At 36.5% G+C, this 23,200-nt stretch overlaps 1 protein-coding gene across 1 annotated transcript; it reads right to left on the reverse strand.

Moving 5' to 3' along the window:
* Window positions 1-1,507: 1,507 nt before the first annotated feature.
* LOC124532750 (probable ATP-dependent RNA helicase kurz) lies at window positions 1,508-22,950 on the reverse strand. The gene is made up of 19 exons (XM_047107804.1): window positions 22,764-22,950; window positions 22,424-22,606; window positions 21,448-21,625; window positions 20,663-21,172; window positions 19,650-19,865; window positions 18,382-18,623; window positions 17,347-17,493; window positions 16,506-16,652; window positions 16,024-16,186; window positions 14,902-15,121; window positions 12,899-13,127; window positions 10,201-10,329; window positions 9,429-9,569; window positions 8,848-9,003; window positions 8,069-8,264; window positions 6,442-6,666; window positions 5,100-5,241; window positions 3,329-3,531; window positions 1,508-2,208 (listed from the first exon to the last, which is right to left on the reverse strand). Exons 1-19 carry the CDS (start codon window positions 22,836-22,838, stop codon window positions 2,132-2,134), a joined length of 3,579 nt encoding a protein of 1,192 aa, XP_046963760.1. The 5' UTR covers window positions 22,839-22,950; the 3' UTR covers window positions 1,508-2,131.
* Between the last annotated feature and the right edge of the window lie 250 nt (window positions 22,951-23,200).

Genomic DNA, 23,200 nt, shown 5'->3' on the forward strand with positions numbered 1-23,200 from the left:
GTATTACTCATTCGTAATTGATACCAAACATTAATCGTTAGTCTGATTGCGATCTACAGACATCAAGACAAAAACATCACCCAATACTAATAGCATGTCACTTACGACGCAAGCGTGTTCATTACACAAATAATTAAATTAACTCTAGCGTTCACATGTTTTGTTGTTGTTTATGTGAAATAGTATTTAATTCCAAGCGTTTTAAATGTGAAAGTTTATCGTAACTATTCGACCATGACACGCAGCAGACAAGTTCACGAGTACCACTACGTAATCACTTAAGACTTGAATTTGGTAGGTTACAAGTCTGACTGAGTTATCTCTAACATCTCAATAGTACTGTAATGGGCATGTTCTATAATTTGTATTGTTTTAAAGTGTTGGATTACTTGACGATGCATTTATGAAAGCTTATTGTGCAAAATACAAAACTACATATCCAGTGTCCAGCACAGTGACCTCAGCAATATAAGAATCATACACAATGCAATTATTTAGAGGTTTGTAACTACAAAGAAGTCTGAAATCATCTTGTTATAATTATTCGAAGACCTTAAAATAACTGATTTTTACAAATAGATATATAAATATGTTTAATTATTTATTTTATGAGGTCAGGTCACTCAAAGGTCTATGAAGATAGCTCGGGGTTTCCTTTAAAGATCAAATCGAATATGACGCAATTTATAGGCAAAACAAAAATTACCTACATAGTCCGAAGAATTGCCGAATTGAAATGGCTGTGGGCGGAAAGCATCGCACGTTTAACCGACGGCTACTGGAGTACAAAAGTTCTTAAGTAGTGACAACTTACCAGAAGATGTACCGTAGGCAAACTCCTAGGTTGTGGACTGATAATCTTGTAATTATCGCGGGAAGCCACTGGCGGAAAAAAGACGTTGTGGAGATCCTTGGAAGATGTTAATGTCCGGTAGAAAATGTCTTCTGACTAAAATGATGATCAGCTAAGAATATGTCTGATTTATTAATGAAAGTAGAAATTGGCTATGGGGTCCTATTAAGGTTGCCTTTAATAATTAGTACGTATTAAAGATAAAGAAGATTTATTTTTATAATAATGACAAATAGAGAAATGTTTTAATTGTTGAAACAAACAAGAACAGTCAATTAGGACATTCTAATGCCTATGACAATCCTAATGATAATCTTTTTGTAACGAAATATTGTCTAATAACTGGTTTAATCTAGTATTTGGTGTATTTAAAAAGGCTTGATAATATTCCTTCGCAATAAATATAATATATACTCTTTAACATTCAAATATAATTTGTTAACTAAAAAGTACGTCAAATTTAACAAAATTAAAAATGTTATATCCCATAGGTATTAGAGTAATATGTTTTTTAATAATTATATATTATTTATCTGTATATTTTGAAATGAAATGAAAAGAAAAGAAAAGTGTATCAAAATACTTATGTTTTTTGTTATATAATCTTTATTTTCAAACTATTACATATATATAATTCAATAATTAAAATATAATAGTTTAACAGATATTACTAAAACATTGTATTACTTCTTGTAACAGACCGGCATGTAAACTTCTTATTATGTTTACAAAATATTTTAAATAAGACCAAGTCAAAGCTTTTTAAAAAAGGCTGCATTCACGTCTTTCGCGATAAATGAGGCGAGACTTTAGGCATATTAATATAAAATATAAATAGTACCGTCAACAGTTATTAGGAAACATTTCATAGGTGAGACGAACTAGTGTTTACACAATCGTAAACTGTCACTCATATCAGTTTAAAGCCATACGAATTAGCAGAGTTAATTAAATATAATTATAAAGTAAATTCCGAGCAACGGCTCCCAGGAGAAAAATACTTTACTCTCATTGGTTAACGCGTGTTTCCTTAACCAATAAAATTCTAAAGATCGTCTTACATGCCGTCTTAGTTTTACCTATCCACACGCATCGACCAATCAGGTGCCAGTATTTTGTTTCCAACGAGTTCGACTCGTGGAATGAACTATACACTTCATTTATAATAAATTGTCTCCTATCCCCTTGTATTAAATGTATGTCTGTCACAAGATTAACACCAAAACATTATCATTGAGATTATTTACAATATTTACAGAGCGATCAATGATTAATAAATCATAACGGAGGCCAGTATAGTGTGACTTCGTTGTGAGCAGACTCGGGTAACCATTTCAGGTATTCCTCCAATAAATCTGTAAAAAATATTTAGGAATTAACATAATTGAATAGAATCTCCATTCCGAACCGCTGATAGCTATATGCAATACACGACATAAAAATATTATTTTTGGTATTAAGAAATTTCGTACAATAAATAAAAATCTCAAATAGTATGTATATGATATTAGCACTTAGCTAACATACAACATAGGCTATATTTTTCTTAAATAACTAGTTTTTTTTGGTGTAGGTTGGCGGATGAGCATTATATGGGCCACCTCATGGTAAGTGGTCACCATCACCCATAGACAATGACGCTGTAAGAATTATTAATTATTCCTTACATCGTCAATGTACCACCAACTTTGGAAACTAAGATGTTATGTCCCTTGTGCCTGTAGTTACACTGGCTCACTCACCCTTCGAACCGGAACACAACAATACTGATAACTGTTATTTGGCGGAAGAATAACTGATGAGTGGGTGGTACCTACCCAGACGGGCTAGCACAAAGCCCTACCACCAAGAAAATAGTGAATGAGGAATTGAAAAAACAAAGACAATTACATCTTACTAACGTTATATTACATTTAATAAATTAAAAAAAAAGTATTGAAACATTTATGCGTACTCTTTTTTTTCTAAAAAAGGTAGTCATTTGTCAAATCAGCCACCTGGTGGTCACAACTGCTTGAATATATTGATATTGTAATTTTTTTTAACCATTTCCTATATCAACCTTGAGATCTAAGATGTTTCGTCCCTTGTTCACTAACACTGGTTCAATTTTTTTTTTTTTTATAAATATAAAAATAAAAATAAGAGACAACATCACATACATTACTCTGATCCCAATGTAAGTAGCTGAAGCACTTGTGTTATGGAAATCAGAAGTAACGACGGTACCACAAACACCCAGACCCAAGACAACATAGAAAACTTATGGTAATCTACATCGATTCGGCCGGGAATCGAACCCGGGACCTCAGAGTGGCGTACCCATGAGAACCGGTGTACTCACCACTCGACCATGGAGGTCGTCAATTAAAATACATTTCAATGGCAGTATCAACGTTTGGGGCAAGAACATCTGGTGAGACTATATAATAGACTTACACAAAATCCAAATAACAAACGATTTGACAAACTCACAATTAGGCTGTTCCTTCCAAGCTGCCTCCAATTGGTCTTTAGTACCGGCCCTTCGTGAGATCAAAGCCTTCAATATAACTTCCGTCCTGGACTGCAACTTCGCCCAGCTCTTGACCATCGTTGACGGAGGAGACAATAGAGATCCAGCGTATTTCTTCAGTTTTGGGAATACTTTCCCTTCTATGAGATATCTTGCGAACCACCTGTATAAAAGGAGATGTGATAAATTCTGATCGATATGTATATGTTTTTATGATATATCTTGGCGGACGAGCATATGGGCCACCTGATGGTAAGTGGTCACCATCACCCATAGACAATGACGCTGTAAGAAATATTAACTATTCCTTACATCGTCACTCACCCTTTAAACCGGAACACAAAAATACATTTGGCGGTAGAATAACTGATGAGTGGGTGGTACCTACCTAGACGGGCTTGCACAAAACTCTACCACCAATTAAAAGTAAGTATATACGCTAAAAGTATATACGCCAGGTATAATACGACACAATTTAAATGAACCGTAAAATTATTATTAAATGAAATAGTCAATATGGCGAATATATTAATGTTATAGTTGTATGACGTTAAAAATTACTAGTAGTTATCGCTTGCATTTTGAGGGTTTGTTGTCACGTGTTGAGTCGAGATGGCCCAGTGGTTAGAACGCGTGCATCTTAAGCGATGATTACGGGTTCAAACCCAAGCAAGCACCGCTGATTCATGTGCTTAATTTGTCTTTATAATTCATCTCGTGCTCAGCGGTGAAGGAAAACATCGTGAGGAAACCTGCATGTGACAAATTTCATAGAAATTCTGCCACATATGTATTCCACCAACCCGCATTGGAACAGCGTGGTGGAATATGTTCCAAACCTTCTCCTCAAAGGGAGAGGAAGCCTTTAGCCCAGCAGTGGGAATTTACAGGCTGTTGTTATTGTTGTTGTCATGTGTTAGGCAAAAAAGTAGCCTATATTCTTTCTTGAAGTTGAAGTTTGCTGCCTACCAAATTTAATCACATTTGGTTCATTGGTTTAATTGCGAAAGAGCCACAGACAGACAGACAGACACAAATACTTTAACTTTTTTAATATTAGTATATATTACGTTTAATTCGTAAATGTGCCAGTTATTTAGAAATAATAAAGTCATCCGATAGTCAAATACAAAATAAGAACAATCTAAGATAAATTTTATCAATTTGTACTGGCACAGATTAAAATAATATAAAACAAAACACATTTAAAAAGTTAATTAATTATATGATTGTACCGTCCCAGTTAGAACGGTACAATTGTTACAATAGTTTGGACACAAGTCAAAATACTTATGAGTTTGAAGTAGTTTCATTGCTAAAGTATATATTTTAACGACCATGTTCAACTGTCTCACAATTCACTCGTAAAAATATTACCACGCAAAGTTAAAAGAAATGTATACTACGACACAACTTAGATATATCATCGGCAAATTCAATAAAACCGATTTATACAACCAATAGAAATAGCTGCCTATCGCACTATTCGTCGCTATAGATTCTCAGTTTAACCCGAGAAAGCAAGTGCATGTAAATCGACGTGTCAAATTGACGAATATATTAGGTCATATGATATTACAAGTTAATACGTTCGTGTAAACATCACATTCATATAAGAAATAAATATTGATAATTTGGGATAGCGTACTTAATTCGGATGTGATCGGTTTTACGAATTTTGCCGATGCTACATTTAAGTTGTGTCGTACTATACAATGAATCTTTACAAACCTGTATCTTTCTATTTTATCCGGATAATCGATTTCAACAGCAGGCAGCTCCCAGCAACTCGGGCCGAATGTCCCTTTGAAGTGACACTTGACTCGGCCCGATGCTTGGTCATATCTCGGCTCGGGCGTCGACAGAGGTTCCCCTGTTCATACCAATATTCGTTACATGATAATTTATATCCTATAAATGTACCAAAACTGGTCAGAGGTTTAAGGTTTAAAGTTTACTTTGTGGTAGGGCTTTGTGCAAGCCCTTCTGGGTAGGTACCACCCACTCACCAGTTATTCTACCGCCAAATAACAGTACTCAGTATTGTTGTGTTCCGGTTTGAAGGGTGAGTGAGCCAGTGTAACTAGAGGCGCAAGGGACATAACATCTTAGTTCCCAAGGTTGGTGGCACATTGACGATGTAAGGAATAGTTAATATTTCTTACAGCGTCATTGTCTATGGGTCATGGTAACCACTTACCATCACCATATGCTTGTCCGCCAACTTATACCATAAAAAATGGAATCCCATTTTCCACTACCCAATGGGGATTGGATATACATGTGGCAGAATTCCATCCGACACATCCAAGTTTGCTTTCGATATTTCCACAGTCTGAACTCGCAATTCGATTATAATTAATTATTAATGGCACACCTCAGTTTGTTACATTGAATAAAACGACAGTTAGTTATTTAGTATTTGGTAAACAATATATACAAAAAACATCTTCATAACTTACTATATACATACAGTGTACAAAATCGATAGCAAAAAAATCCTTTAAAATAAATAATCTGTTATTATTGTAATAAATAACATCTTAAATCGGTATATGGCATATCTTATCATGCAGTGTCCGATGGTTGTTGCTGACTATCAGTGGTAACAACAGCGGTAACAACAATGGAATTTATGACTTAATATATATTTTTTTACTAATATATAGTTATTCACAACATTATTATTAATGTTATTCACATCAAGGTAAAGTAAAGTAAAGTAAAAAGTAACAGCCTGTACATTTCCCACTGCTGGTCTAAAGGCCTCCTCTCCCTTAGAGGAGAAGGTTTGGAACATATTCTACCACGCTATTCCAATGCGGGTTGGTGGAATACACATTGGCAGAATTTCTATGAAATTTGTCACATGCAGGTTTCCTCACGATGTTTTCCTTCACCGCCGAGCTCGAGATGAATTATAAACACAAATTAAGCACATATATATAGTGGTGCTTGCCTGGGTTTGAATCCGCAATCGTCGGTTAAGATGCATGCGTTCTAACCACTGGGCCATCTCGACTCACATTTATTATTTAGTGTTAAATTTTTGTTTATATCAAATCAGACTCACCTAAGTTACACATTCGCGGAACGTATATCGGCAGCCATTCGGGTTCGATGGCGGCCACGTTCCTCATGACCATTTTCCTTCTATCCGTACCTCCCGTCTCGTACAACTCCTGGTATACGACCCACTCGGGTATGCTCTTCCGGAGTATCGACTCGGAATGTAGGAACACCGGTTCCTCTAAATTGCTGCAGTGGTAGGCGTATTTGAATTTTCGTTTATCTTCGCCTGAAGGTAAAAAAGAAAGTTTTTAGTGGGAATAGTGTAGCTTAATAAATACGTATTAATAAATACGATTTACGGGTCAGTCCTGACTCCTATGGATATTGTTAGCATCACTCCTAACTCAAACTTTGAACCTAATTAGGGTAGTAAATAGGAGTCTCACTAATCCATTTGTAGCACCCTACGGTCCCTCAAAAACAACAACAACAACAACAACAACAACAGCCTGTAATTCCCACTGCTGGGCTAAAGTCCTCTTCGCCCTTTGAAGAGGAGGTTGGGAACATATTGCACCACGCTGTTCCAATGCGGGTTGGTGGATTGCACATGTGGCAGAATTTCTATGAAATTTGTCAAATGCAGGTTTTCCTCACGATATTTTCCTTCGCCGCTGAGCACGAGATGAATTATAAAGACAAATTAATCACATGAAACAGCGGTGCTTGCCTGGGTTTGAACCCGCAATCATCGGTTAAGATGCACGCGTTCTAACCACTGGGCCATCTCGACTCTCCGGTCCCTCAATAATAACTATTATAGACATTTAGCGTGTAGGCTATTTTGAGATACTGAGGCATATAATATTCAGAGACGGATCCAGGTATGAGGCTAGCCAATACTCAAAGACCGAAAGAATAATATATTTTTATTTACGACATGTCACGATTGTTTGAGTACCCTGTACTGACTGACTGATTAATGTATTATAATAATCTAACAATAAATTGTTATGATTTCGTCATGCCAAATATGGAGTACAACTAAAAAGGCGATGTGCTGACGGCACAGACACACTACTACCACACCTGGAGCGCAGGCGTACGTTCGTTTCGTACCTTGTTTGCAACACAATTCCCCGATAGTCCAGCTACCCCCTCCAGTGTGGTACGTGAGACAGTGTATTATATCTACTGTATAGATACAAACACTACACCATTCATTCTTCATCATTCAAAGGGGGTCATTGCTACTGTTGTTTAAAATATATACATTATTGTGTGCCCTGCGTAGGTACCCCCTCTGGTATCAGCGAGGTGTTAAGCGCAAAAACTTTAACATAGACCTATGATATAGAAATCTTTAAATAAGCGCGTTCAAAACAACAAATAAACGTTGTTCGTTAGCTTATTTGTTGAGGAACGAATGAATGAACGATTCAAATCACAAGTAAAACATTATAATATACATGACAAAAGAAGATTTTTCGTAAAACTGTGTTTTATTCGATGAGCTTTTATATCTCAGTTGCGCAATTAAATATTATCAATAATTTGAAACATCATTAACGCCTCTCTAAAGGCATAAGTATTGTGAGATTCCTACCCATTAAAACCACTACGATGACCATTTTAGGGGTCCCCCTCAACCCGTTGAATGAAACTAAAAAATACTGTTATTTCCTTACCTTCTTTCACCTCGTCGAGGCCTATCTTCCTTCCAACCTGGTCTCCCAGGCCGCTTAATAACAGCTGCCTCAGCAACTTCGCCTGTTTGTCGTTGGGCGGTTTCATCTCCGGGTCGATGGTCGCGTTCACTCCTGACACGCTTAGATTTATTTCCGACGTCAACTGCTTACGGAGTTTGCGTATTTCTTTTATCGCCTAAATTAAATAAATATATGCACTTTAACTTATGATAGTTCGGACCGTCAATATCTGGAAGATATGACTGTACCCGTTGTACAACACATCAATTATTTGTAAATTTTTGTTTATTCCTAAGTTTCCTCTATGGCATGTTTTTGGTGTACTATAAAGTATATTAACAAAATCATTGGAATTTTTTTAGTTCATTGGTGTGGTTTATACATAAGCTTAACAGCGAAATAACAAATTACTATCTTGGCTGCAGATTCTAAGGTCCCTAAATTCAAACCACGATTTGGGCCAATTAGGAATTCATGTTGAGAAATACTCAGGAGAGGGGCAATTTATACATCCAGTGCATTGAGAAATCTTTAAAGCTTTCGTCCTGTACCTGAACTCCTTTCAGTCGTGACAGATTTGCGTTCCAGTCGGATTGAGAGATGAAATCCAAAATGCACTTGTGTTTACTATATTAAGCGCTGCCTTACTTGAATGACACCATCGTGACCAAAATCAATCAATCAAAAAGAAGTCATCATAATTTAACCGCGAAACGAACCCTCAAATGATTCTTTTGTCAGTTTTAAGTTATCCTTACTTTTTCCCTTAGGCCATATTTCGCACAGAACAGTTCTTCTTCTCCTTTAACATGGGCATATTCAGCTGCTCCAACCGCTCGGAGCAACACTCCTGGGTCACCGAGCAACAACGTATTGCCAGTCGCCGGCCAGCTATCTGCTTTGCCAGTCATCACCTAAAATATATTGATTATAAATAAACACAGAGCAGACATCTAAAACCAGAGAATTATTGACATTAAGTCATAGATATATACAAAAAATGGTTTTTTTTTTTATCCATAAGATGAGTCAGCCAGTGTAACTACACGAACAAGGGATGAAACATCTTAGTTCCGAAAGTCGGTTGCGCGTAAATTGACCTTAGTAGTCGAGTACTGTACACCGGTTTTCATGGGCACGCCACTTCGAGATTCCGGGTTCGATTCCCGGCCGAGTCGATGGAGAAAAAGTGTAATAGTTTTCTATTTTGCCGTGTTTGTTGTACCGTCGTTACTTCTTATTTTCCATAACACAGTGATTTAGCTACTTACATAGGGATCAGACTAAAGTATGTGATTTTGTCCAATATTTTTTTACTTATAATTATACTTATACATACCTCCTGCACGGTGAGAGCTGATACAAGCGCGATGGCGTACGGTAACAAGTCGAACTGGTGGCTGAGAGCCAACATCTTCCCGTATCGAGGAAGCAGTGGAAACGCTGACACGGCTTTACCCAGGGGCGTCACTTTGAGCATCTAAGATAAATTAATTTTAATTAATAAGTTTGATTTATGTTAAAACAAAACTTTGGATTTTTAAATGTTGAAAAATATTGACTATTGAATTTTCACTAGTTCATCCCGATAGAATCTACGTTCCAGTTGTTAAATGACAACTTAAAAGTGCTTGTAAATTCCTACTTTACTACTAAAATACAGTATATTTTATTGATTGCATGATTAAAGGTTATTTCGAGAAATTAACATCTTAAAATCAAATTAAAAATTGATCGTATCAAAGGAAATGTTTGAAATCGGTTCAGATCGTTTAAATTTAAATCAATTAATGATTGATGAACCAAAATGATTTTCCGTGAGTTTTTGTACGTGTTGTACGTTTATTTGCAGGCGTATATCATTAAATCTATTTTTTCTTGAAGCTATCTTAAATATAAAATTTTAAATGAACATGGTTATTTTTATTATTAAAGTTATTGATTTCGGGATATTTACCATGTTTTTTGTTTTTGTTCGGTGAAGCTCGATTTTTCGACATTATCTACGATTGTCTTGTTCACGAGACTGTGAACAAGACATTCGTTGATAATTTCGAGACATGGTAAATATCCCGAAATCAATAACTTTAATGTCTTAAATATGTTTATACCTCTTCAGCATTTTTCTTCTTGAGTTTCTTCGATTCATGCTTCTCCAATATACCCAAAACTTCAAGTCGCTTTTCTGCCAGGCGTAATTGAATTTTATCTGGCGCTGTCGGATACGGGAAGTTCACCACCTATACGAAATATTATTTTAGTAATTAAGCTTTTTTTCAATTCCACTACCAAAGCAATCCAGTTAGGGGTCTAAACTTTCGGAAGAGACTTTAGGGCTAATGAAGAAACGACGTGAAAACCCACCTGCAACTTCGTCAGAGAAGCGGTAACTAAACCAAGAGATCAGAAAGCGCGTACGTCACGACCTCCGGTGTTAGAATACTCTTATGATTGAAAGAGCAATTCAGAAGTATCGGGGGTCTAAGGTGTTCGTACAATCTCTTAGAAGGAGCCACCTGACGAAGTGGAGAAGTCGTTTCTTCTAAGCCAGCAGTTCTTTCGGAAGTAGAGGACTTCTACGGCCGGTTATACGCATCGCATGCATCTCGACCTGATCCCGAAAATGAGGATTCTATAGAGTTATTAAAAGCAGGAGGTAATCCGGTTCTAAAGGAACTCCAGAAGCTTTTTAACTCTGTCATTTTAACTTCGAAGGGAGAACTCCGGAGGCGTGGAGTAGGAGTATGGTCGTCCTGTTCCTCAAAAAGGGAGACAAAACCCTGCTGAAGAACTATCGTCCCATATCCTTACTGAGTCACGTCTATAAGCTGTTTTCAAGAGTGATCACGAACCGTCTTGCGCGAAGATTCGACGAATTTAAACCCCCAGAACAGTCCGGGTTTTGGACCGGATACGCCACCATAGACCACATCAACACAGTACAGCAGAATATAATAATCGGCCCCTGTGTCTTGCATTCGTGGACTATGAGAAGGCCTTTGACTCAGTTGAAATCTGGGCTGTTCTGGAGTCCCTGCAGCGTTGCCAAGTTAATTGGCGATATATCCAAGTGATGAGAGATGTCTCTACGAAGCCGCCACTATGTCCGTCCAAGTACAGAATCAGCGAACAAATCCCATACCATTGCATCGAGGAGTGAGACAAGGGGACGTTATTTCCCAAATTTGTTCACTAATGCAATGGAGGATATGTTCAAGACGGTGAACTAGAAAGGACGTGGCATCAACAACAATGGCGAATACATCTCTCACTTGAGATTTGCAGAAGTCATCGTCATCATGGCAGAAACGCTGCAGGACCTACAAGAGATGCTGAACCAGCTGGCTGATTCTTCTGTGCGCATCGACCTACGGATGAACTTGGGTAAAACCAAGGTCATGTTCAAAGAACATGTTCTACCGGAACCGATTGCAAGACACGGTACCGTCCTCGAAGTTGTTCACAAATATGTTTACCTTGGGCAGATTTTGCGATTAGGTAGAAACAACCTTGAGAACGAGCTGAATAGAAGAATTCAGTTGGGTTGGGCAGCGTTTGGGAAATTACGTCGAATTTTTACATCGTCGATCCCATAGTGCCTTAAGACGAAAGTCCTACTCGTCGTGACATACGGAGCCGAAACGTAGACACTCACGGCAAGGCTGGTCCACCAGTTTGAAGTCGCTCAGCGTGCTATGGAATGGAAAAGGCTATGCTCGGCGTTTCTCTGCGGGATCGCATCAGAAATGAGACGATCCGCCAGAGAACCAAAGGCATCGACATGGCCCACCGGATTAGTAAGCTGAAGTGGCAGTGGGCTGGCCATATTTGTCGCAGAACCGATAACCGTTGTGGAAAACGTGTTCTAGAGTGGAGACCGCGTCTCGGCAAACGTAGTGTAGGACGTCCTCGGGCACGGTGGTGTGACGACTTACACAAGACGGCTGGCAGGAGCTGGATGCGAGTAGCCCAAGAACGATTTCAGTGGCGTGCAATTGGAGAGTCCTATGTCCATCAGTGGACGGAAATGGACTGATTGATTGAATTAAAAAATGTCAACCACGTTGTAAGAAAACATGATTAATTAGACGTTAAACTTGATATAATACAATAAAATATATGGACGATAAAAAGAATAAATTGTAATTACATTACTGGGTTTAATAACCTGTTGAAAAGAATAGTGTGGCGCGTATCTAGTCGAGAGTCGAGATGACCCAGTGGTTAGAACTCGTGCATCTTAACCGATGATTGCGGGTTCAAACCCAAGCAAGCACCGCTGTTTCATGTGCTTAATTTGTCTTTATAATTCATCTCGTGCTCAGCGGTGAAGGAAAACATCGTGAGGAAACCTGCATGTGACAAATTTCATAGAAATTCTGCCACATGTGTATCCCACCAACGCGCATTGGAACAGCGTGGTAGAATATGTTCCAAACCTTCTCCTCAAAGGGAGAGGAGGCCTTTAGCCCAGCTGTGAAAGGGAATTTACAGGTTGTTGTTGGTTGTTTACTTGGTGGTAGGGCTTTGTGCAAGCCCGTCTGGGTAGGTACCACCCACTCATCAGTTATTCTACCGCCAAACAACAGTACTCAGTATTGTTGTGTTCCGGTCTGAAGGGTGAGTGAGCCAGTGTAACTACAGGCACAAGGGACATAACATCTTAGTTCCCAAGGTTGGCGGCACATTGACGATGTAAGGAATAGTTAATAATTCTTACAGCGTTAATGTCTATGGGCGATGGTGACCACTTACCATCAGGTGGCCCATATGCTCGTCCGCCAACTTGTACCATAAAAAAAAAAAAACCTTGTCGATGCCCATGCACTTCATCATGAGCACGAGGTCGTCGACGGGCCGGCGGCAAAGCTCGGGCTCGTAGTGCGGCGGGCAGTCGTGCTGGAACACCGCGCTGCTGTACAAGCGGTACGCGTGCCCCGCGCACGTGCGCCCCGCGCGCCCCGCACGCTGCTCCGCGCCCGCGCGCGACGCCCACACCACGCGCCACGCGCTCGCGCCCGTCGCGTGCGAGTACACTCTACACACAAAGCACTCGTCAGGGACACTCCGCGCTCGCGCCCGTCGCGTGCGAGAACACGCTGCACACAAGCCGTCAGTCACATTATACTGACTTATATGGTTGTGTTTCGGTTTAAAGTGTGATAGACCGGGAGATGATAATGACAAAATATTTGGTCATTTGTACCAGTATGGCGGTTCTTCAGGGGTCTAATCACGTAAAGGCAAAAAGGAAAATTATGTTCGTAGCGCTCGCACCGGCGGCCCACTCGCGTGGGCGTTAATCGAACGCGTCAGAAAATTTGTACCAGGCTAATTTTTGCATAGCTAATCATCGTCGAGTAGCCATTCACGAAAATCACCATACTTTTCCAACTGTTCCCAATGGCATGGTGATTTTCGTGAATGGCTACTCGACGATAATTAGCTATGCAAAAATTGGCCTGGTACAAATGGTTGAATTGTTTTATTAAAATTAACGTATTCGCGTCGGTATGGCGAGCCGTAAGCCACACCCGAGAAGTATGGCATTACGCTACCGCCTACTTCTTTTTTTGACTATCTGAAAATACAAGCATTTTTAACCGACTTCAAAAAAAGGAGGAGGTTCTCAATTCGTCGGGGCCTTTTTTTTTTTTTTTTTTTTTATGTATGTTACCGAATTACTCGAAGATGGCTGGGCCGATTTTGACAATTCTTTTTTTGTTTGAAAGGGCATGTTTTACAGGTGGTCCCATTGTCAGGAGATCAGGATCTGATGATGGAATCCTGGAGAAATCGAGGGAACTCCTCAAATTTTATAGGCACACCTATAGTGATTTCGTTTTTATTCAAAGTGCCTTGGTCATATGCTCACGAAAAGTGACATTTGATGAAGTAGAACTGATGATGAAGACCACAACTGGTAATCAGAACCTATTAGTAAGTAACTATTTTACGGGTTTAGTTCTATTTCTTTGAGATAGTCGTCAAGCAATTGATGTTAGTAAACATGCATATGATGAAGTCTAGCTGATGGTGGACTACCAGGAGAACTCCTCAATGATTAACGGTATTGCATCGGGAAATTGTATTGTCTAATTGGCGATGAGCAGTTAGCATTAGGCTTTTGTAACTTAGGTAACGCTTAATTTGAGTTGCAGTCCACATCGTATTGAAACGGCGTTGAGTTATGTTTAGAGTCGAAAGCCGAAATGTACTGAGTATAATAAAGTGAATGACAAACACTACCAATTGTAATTATAAATAATAAAAAAACACTGAAAAGCAGTAAATAAATTTTTATAAATAAAAAAAACCGCCTTCAAAAATGAACTAAAAAGAAAAAAATAATCAGTTACATCCATATCCAATTTACGATTTTTTAATCACCTTTTGAAATGGATGTAACTGATTATTTTTTTCTTTTTAGTTCATTTTTGAAGGCGGTTTTTTTTTATTTATAAAAATTTATTGTGCAACAAATCGTTCGACACTCGTTATTTTTCCGACGCGTTCGATTAACGCCCACGCGAGTGGGCCGCCGGTGCGAGCGCTACGAACATAATTTTCCTTTTTGCCTTTACGTGATTAGACCCCTGAAGAACCGCCATACTGGTACAAATGACCAAATATTTGGTCATTGTCATCTCCCGGTCTATGAGTGAGGTACAATGGATACAATATCTTCGGACCCAAGGATATGTGAAGGGTATTTAGTACAGCACCATTTACTATCATGTGGTACTGGCGCATCCGCATATGTACTCGTATTATGTAAAAAAACAGTGGCGCTAGTAGCGCGGAGGTCTTACCGCATCTTCTTCTTGCCGGTGTCGACGACGTACTTGATGGAGGGGATGGTCAGCGAGGTCTCGGCCACATCTGTGCTGACGACGCAGAGGCGCGCCCCGGCGGGCGGCGGAGCGAACACGCGCGCCTGGCGCTCCGAGCTAAGCATGGAGTACAGCGGAAGAACCCACAGCGGCTGCCGGCACGACCTTATAACCGGAGCCAGGATATCCTCCTCTGCATCTAAATAAATGAGTCGAGATGGCCCAGTGGTTAGAACGCGTGCATCTTAACCGATGATTACGGGTTCAAACCCAGGCAAGCACCGCTGATTCATTTGCTTAATTTGTCTTTGTAATTCATCTCGTGCTCAGCGGTGAAGGAAAACATCGTGAGGTAACCTGCATGTGACAAATTTCATAGAAATTCTGCCACATTTGTATTCCACCAACCCGCATTGGAACAGCATGGTGGAATATGTTCCGAACCCTCTCCTTAATGGAAGAGGAGGCCTTATCTCAGCAGTGGGAATTTTACAGGCTGTTACTTTACTTTTACTTACTTTTTTTTTCATCTAAATAAATATTTTAAAATCTAAATATTATGTTCTAAGAAAAATGATTAGGGTATTAATACCAAAGTTTAGGAACCCAGTAAAAGTAGTTTATTTTAATTCTAGTACATATTTACTATATTAAAAATTCCATTTTTAAATAATGCGCGAAAACGGTACTTGAACAATATGGCGCTGCATTGGGGTCGGTGACGTCACTTTGCTGTATTTTAATGTGTGGTACATATTAGAAAAGCAAGGTTTACAAGAAAGTAACTTCATCATAAGCCCGGCCAATCAGGAGCGTTTTGTGTCACGTGACAAACGTTTGAAAAAATACATTTTTATTTATTTATTTTTGTATAAATTAAGTATTATTTTCAAGTTTCATTAGTAAATAACCATTTTAAACTCATAATCTACACTGATTATTTTTACAATTTATTTTTCGCATTGTCAAATAGCCTATTTAAATTAAATAACAAAACATAATATACTTTATCCAAGAAGGCAATTACGACGTTTTTGAATTTACATTTATTGACTTCAAAGAAATGTCGATTCGAATTTAAGATTGAGAATATACACAAACCTGAGTCGCTCAAATGGCCGTCGCTATCTTCATCGCTAACCAAGTCCGCCTGGCCATCATCTTCAGGCATATCGTAGTCGTCCAAATTGATTTTTGGCAACTGCTTTGATTTTTGCTTGGCCTTCTTACGTGCCTTTCGCATTCTCTTCATTTCTTTCTCAACCTGCAAATATATTTATAAACATTTTTTTTTTTTTAATTACATCATTTGGAATTGTATTTTGTCTTATTAAATTCATTTAATCATTTCGAAATTGTCTTTTGTGTTATTCGCTTCGCAACAGCACGCTACTCCACGTTAAATTAATATGTTATTTATTCAAATATAAATTAATTTGTATTTTTTTGCTGTCCTTACTCTTAGCCGTCCTACGCACAAAAAAAAATAAGTGAATATTATAACCCACATTTTTTTTTAAATCTAGTGGTATAATTATACTTTAATCATGTATTTGGCCTTAGGTGTTCAAATGATATATTACCTCGTCATCATCAGATTCAATATCCTCAGGTTCAGAGTCGAGGGCTGGGTCTACTTCATTCACCGTCTTCTTTGTTATCAATTTCGTATAGTCAACGTCTTTTCGATAAGGAAACGATGCCTTCAACTTACGTACCAAGTAATGTACCTGTAAATAATTAAACCGTCTAATATATTATTATGATTTATTCACTGAGTAAACAGTTTATTAGTACATGGTAAGGCTAACTGGGAAGAGTCGAGATGGCCCAGTGGTTAGTATGCGTGCATCTTAACCGATGATTGCGGGTTCAAACCCAGGCAAGCACCGCCGTTTCATGTGCTTAATTTGTCTTTATAATTCATCTCGTGCTCAGCGGTGAACGAAAACATCGTGAGGAAACATGCATGTGACAAATTTCATAGAAATTCTGCCACATGTGCATTCCACCAACCCGCATTGGAACAGCGTGGTGGCATATGTTCCAAACCTTCTCCTTAAAGGGAGAGGAGGCCTTTAGCCCAGCAATGAGAATTTACAGGCTGTTGTTGTTGTTGTAAGGCTAACTGGGATTTCAAGTGTCAGACAACATAAATCACGTGAGTTGGCAAACAAACTTTATTTAAATTGCAGTCTGAATTATCGCCGATATAATATTAAGAAAATAGTACAGTCAGTGAGAAAAAAATATTTATATATAAAAAAATATATTACACGGACCAGTGCAGTGTTATTATTTATATAACACTGCACTGGTCCGTGTACTTTTATTACATAATGTGTTATTGTGAATATGCCGATGGTGTTTCAAATAAATAAATAAATAAATTCCACAAATGAATTAGTTTACCAACACTATTACCTCTTGTTGTCCCGTAACAAATATGAGTATTCCCCCTTCAGGTAGCCTTGTGTGTATTTTGACAGCTTTCTTGTATGCCTCCTTTAAGTAATCGCTGTATGTATTCTTATTGAAGTGTATCGTCACTGGAAATTGTCTCGATTCGACCTGTAAGAATATTAATATATAATATACAACAACAGCCTGTAAATTCCCACTGCTGGGCTAAAAGGCCTCCTCTCCCTTTGAGGAGAAGGTTTGGAACATATTCCACCACGCTGTTCCAATGCGGGTTGGTGGAATACACATGTGGCAGAATTTCTATGAAATTTGTCACATGCAGGTTTCCTCACGATGTTTTCCTTCACCGCTGAGCACGATATGAATTATAAAGACAAATTAAGCACATGAATCAGCGGTGCTTGCCTGGATTTGAACCTGCAATCATCGGTTAAGATGCACGCGTTCTAACCACTGGGCCATCTCGACTCTTATATAATAAATAATATAGTAATATATATAATATAGTAATAAATAATAGTCGCCCGAGGCTTTGCTCCCCTTTTAGGGGGAATGGTTGTCATGTGTCAGGCAAATAAAGTAGCCTTTGTCCATTCTTGGAGTTCAAGTTTGCTTCATACCAAATTTCATCAAATTCGGTTCAGCGGTTTGCTCGTGAAAGAGCGACAGACAGACAAACAAAGTTACTTTCACATTTATAATATTAATATAGATGAGACAAATAACCAATTAGTACATATATTTGCCCAATATTTGATGCATAATGTTGTCTTAGATTTTCGCAATTATTACACATTGAAATAAAACTAGTTTTAACGGATGTAGTTCAAATAGACAAATGTCACCTCAGCCTACCCGTGACCAGGAACGCTGTAAATTTCTCGAAACGTCGGGATAATCAAAATAATTAATATACGCGATTTAAATCCGTTAAAACTAGGTTTATTTCAATTTGATGCATTTCCACTTTGATGCTACTAATAAAAATAATTATCATTATTCAATCCTATAATATTAGTAGTAATAATTCATTACCTTTATAGTTGGAGGTGGCGTTTTAAACAATCTTGTATTATCTGTGAAGTCTTCAACTCTGAGCGTCGCTGACATTATAATTAATCTCAATGTAATCCCCCTTTTAATTCTAAGAGGTACGATTCTTGATAATAATCCGAGTAATATATCTGTGTATACGCTACGTTCGTGAGCTTCATCAATGATTACTACTGAATATTTGCTTAAAAGGAAGTCAGATTGTATTTCCTTCAGGAGAACACCTGAAAATATACAATTCGAATATATTACACTAGTATCGTCCGCGGCTACACTAGCGTTTTAGAGGTTCGGTTGTCATGTGATAGATAGGCAAAAAAGTAACCTATGTCCTTTCATACCAAATTTCATCGAATTCGGTTCAGTAGTTTGCTAGTGATACAAGTTATATTAATATAAAAGTATAGATAAGACAGATTTCTATAAATTAATGTAAACACTAACTACTAAGTTTTTTACCAGATATTTTTGATATAATCTATGTTTTAAATTGGTGGTAGTTTTACATTTAATTCAAGGACAGTATTGACTGTCCATAATAAATCAAAAGTAATAGGCTATTTGACAAAGCGAAAACAAAGAGTGAATTATAGTGATCAGCATATATAATGAGTTTAAAAATGGTTATTTATGAACTGAAGTTGTAAATAAAACTTATTTTCATTAATTCAAAAAAATTGTCACGTGACACAAAACACTCCTAATTAGCCGGGCTTATGATGAAGTCACTTGCTTGTTAACCTTGCTCGTCTTCTATATGTACCACAGATTAAAATACAGGCAAGTGACGTCACCGACCTCATTGCAGTGCCATATTGTCCATGTAGCGTTTACGCGCGCTATTTAAATATGGAATTTTAAATATGATATTTTTCGGCAAATATGTACTAGAAACAAAAAAATCTAATAAAATAATCGTTTCTCAACCTCTACTAAATAATATAAAATGGATTTTAAAAACTTGTCAAATAGCCTATTATTTTGTTTAGTAATTTCATGAACCATTCCATGTGTATATTAAGTAACATTTTAAATTAATAATTTTTGATATGTTTATAAAATAAAATATACATTTTAATTATTGTATGTTAATAAAATATTTATTGAATAACATTATTTATAAACTTTTATATATTACACTTTAACGGATTTTTAAACTTTCAATACCAAATGATTGAATTGAATAGATTTGCAGATTATAGTTATCATATATATTTCGAGCTTTTTTAAGCTTAAGTATGGGATCTTACCATCTGTCATAAACTTTATTTTAGTGTCCTTAGTGACATTTCCCTCGAAACGCATCAGATAGGACACCTCCTTGCTCGTCAAGGCCAGCTCGTGCGCCACCCTCTTGGACATCGCCACAGCCGCCACGCGTCGCGGCTCCGTCACAGCTATCATCTTATTCTCCGCATAACCAGCCTCATAGAGGAATTGTGGTATCTGAGTTGTTTTACCGCTTCCTGGAAAAAATAAAATAATCTTTATTTAATATTATAATTGTGAAAGTAACTTTGTCTGTCTATCTGTCGTTCTTTCAGGACCAAACCGCTTAACCGAATTTGATGAAATTTGGTAACAATCACACTTAAACTCCAAGAAAGGACATAGGCTACTTCTTTGCTTTACACATGACAACCAACACCCTAAATCTCAAGCGAAACCGCAGACAACTACTAATATTACAAATTTCTTAAAGATATTTAGGTTTCTAGGCGTAACCTACGACATAAGACAAAATGAGTTCAAATAGCGAACAACTAATTTCTTTACGTGTTTCCTACGACACTAGAATGTAAACACTACCAAGTACCAGATCCTGGATTGCTATTGGTTTTCAACCAAAAACCCAGCAAAAAGTCAAAAGATAATTAGATACCAACAAAGCATTAATAATAATATGTTATGGACTGAATTTCAGCCAGATATCAATCAGGTGTGTATACTATATGAACAAACAGAATATACATACATAGAACTTTCCATTCAAAAAAACAAATGATTATTTTAATTAATTTATTTTGAAAAAGATATTTTGATAAATCTAATTTAGTCACTTAACTAGTAACTGTTGTTCTAAGTAACTACTGAGATGCTGATTATTCTTGGTAGAATCTACTCTCCCAAATAGTAGTAGATTTACAATCAATTCAATACTGTAACATGAATCATTCATTAAAATCCTTTAAAGAGCCCACTTAAATAAAATATTTTATTTTTGATTAATTAGTAAAATGTATAAGATTAGTTCAATTTTTACCAGTTTCTCCAGCAACTATGAGAATTTCATTTTCATTCACCAACTCCATTATTCTCTGTTCTTCACCCAGTATCGGTAACTTTAGCCTTGCTATTTGCACTTTCGGATCTCTTTTTATATCCACATGTACTTTTGGCACATCAAGAGTAGGCTTTATAGGCTTGAGTGTTTCATCACTATTAATTTTGTCTGAATGCTTAGAATTACTTTCTTCTTTATTAGTTGGTTTTATAATATTATCTGTATTTTTAATTGGTTCTTCAGTGATTTCAGCAACCTCTATTTCCTCTGTAAGTTCTTTGTCAGCTTCTCTCTTTACTTCTGTATTTAAAGGATCTGCTGCATCAATTTTTGTTTCATCTTTGACCTCAGGTGATTCATTGTCACTAGCATCAGATGCAGATTCTTCATCAGTTGAATCTTCAAGACCAATAACATTAGGATCATATTTTTTCTTCTTATTGCCATCCATGTTATCCATTCTGAGAAGTCTTAATCTCTTTTTTGCACCTGAAATGAAGTTTTGTCATCTTTAATCCATACACAATTAAAATAATGTAAGTCTCTATAATAATTTTTATCTAATATATAAACAAAACTTAGAATGACTTCTATGTATTTCTATTTTCTTTTTATTAATTTAATAAACTTATATATAAATCTTTTTTTTCTCTTTTTTTATACATAATTCATTGCCATAAAAGACGAAGTTCACTATAGGTAAAACCTATTAACCAATATATAGACCAGTGATCAAAAACATTGGATAAAATTTTAATATTTACCAGCTATACTGCTAAATTTTTTTTGTTCATTGGGTACAGTTGCTTTGTGTGCAGCTTCTGAATTATATTCATTCAGCTTGCGTAATCCAAGTGTTTGGAACGTTGAAATTGTCGTCAAATGTGCTACTTCATCTGGTGTTGCTTGAACTTGTGATAAGGATTCTAGCAGAGCTGCCCTCTAAAAATATAGATGTTGAAATTATGCCCCTTTATAAAATCTCAAGTAAACCTGCATGGAAGCAAAATAAACAGATATGGTTAAAACCCTACAACTGAACCACAATAATCTGACCCCTCTTTATTCCTTTAACCCCCCTATATCAACATGCCATATGATATGTCAATTTAAGTTAAAACATATTGTGACTTGATTGCTGCAACTGAAAGAGAAAACTTTAAATGATAAAACTCTCTTCAAAATAAGTCATTATAAAGTAAATATTTTAGTCATTCAAGATATGCTAAAAACATAATTAAACATTTTTTATTTTTTTTAATATGATAATTATATTACATTGCAATCTGGACTACATTATGACTATTAATTTACAATTGTTACAGTGTTAAATTCAATGACAAAACATTGTCAACTGCAACAATACTGTGTCATTGAGGTTTTATAGACAAAACTATTACCAAATATCATGCATATTATTATGAAGTCATTCTATTACATTTGTATAAAATATATTTATCAAACTTAATTACATACACAACTCAGTGCAATTATTATTTAAGCGGTTAATACAAAATCAGGTTTAATAACTTTGTGGTGAGTATACAACCAATACATGTTTAATTAGTAATATACAAATTTACCATTCAATAATCTTAGGCATTGTGCTAGTACCATTTAAGGTTTGTTCGTTCAATCTACCATTACAATTATATGCTTAACCAAAGACAAGATTAAATGTGAGATTACTAAATACTTACTTAATTAAAATTATGTTTTCAAAGTACTTTAATTACTCACATTTTCCTTCTTTTTTTTCTTGTCAACAATTTTTTCTAATTGCTTTCTTCGGGCTTTAGACAGAAATTTGACTTTTTCCTTTTTTTCAGTTATAACTTTTGTTTTTCTTTTTGTTGAAGGCAGAGCCAATAAATTACTTGTATCCGTGGAGCCATATTCATCAGCAGCGAACTCAAGTTTAATCTAGAAATTATTAAAATTTATAATTTTGAGTAACCTAAATAACACTAAACAATTAATGAATATTACAAAGTATCGTTAAAAAATAAAATATATGCAATTGAAATTGAACTTTTCGTACATAAAACTACTAAATTAAATTTTAGTAGACGAATTTTACCTCATTTGTTTGTGAATTATCGATATTTGTTTTAACCACTTGACGCGCTTTGGCATTGTAACGATTCTTGCCCATTTTATCTGATTATTTTACATTTATTAGAAATAAATTTAATAGATCTGCTAAATTTAGATATGGTTGTTTTCAGCTCCTATATAGGTATTTTTAAATAGGTATTACAAAATAAAGGAACTTTAAGTATAACAGCAATCAACTATCAAGTCAACGTGCTTCTGTTATGACTTTTTACTTCATCGTCATTATTCAATTCTTTGTTCTGCTCTGGATACAAGGTATTTTAGTATTTTTAAGAGTGTTCATTTTTCAATTGACTATGAAAATTTTAAAAAATCGTGAATAGTTTGATGTAATTTTTAAATATAATCGATGAGTTGTCGTTCGTCAACATATTAATTTCAAAATTAATAGATCGTTCA

The sequence above is a fragment of the Vanessa cardui genome, chromosome 10, assembly GCF_905220365.1.
Source record: "Vanessa cardui chromosome 10, ilVanCard2.1, whole genome shotgun sequence".
In the NCBI taxonomy this organism is placed as follows: domain Eukaryota; kingdom Metazoa; phylum Arthropoda; class Insecta; order Lepidoptera; family Nymphalidae; genus Vanessa; species Vanessa cardui.

Excerpts from the sequence above, each read along its gene's own strand:
- LOC124532750 (XM_047107804.1), bottom strand. The coding sequence starts at position 22,838 with ATGGGCAAGAATCGTTACAATGCCAAAGCGCGTCAAGTGGTTAAAACA. Across the intron at positions 19,866-20,662 it reads CATAGTTGCTGGAGAAACTG|GAAGCGGTAAAACAACTCAG; the intron begins GTAAAAATTGAA and ends TATTTTTTCCAG. Across the intron at positions 3,532-5,099 it reads GATAAAATAGAAAGATACAG|GTGGTTCGCAAGATATCTCA; the intron begins GTTTGTAAAGAT and ends CCTTTTATACAG.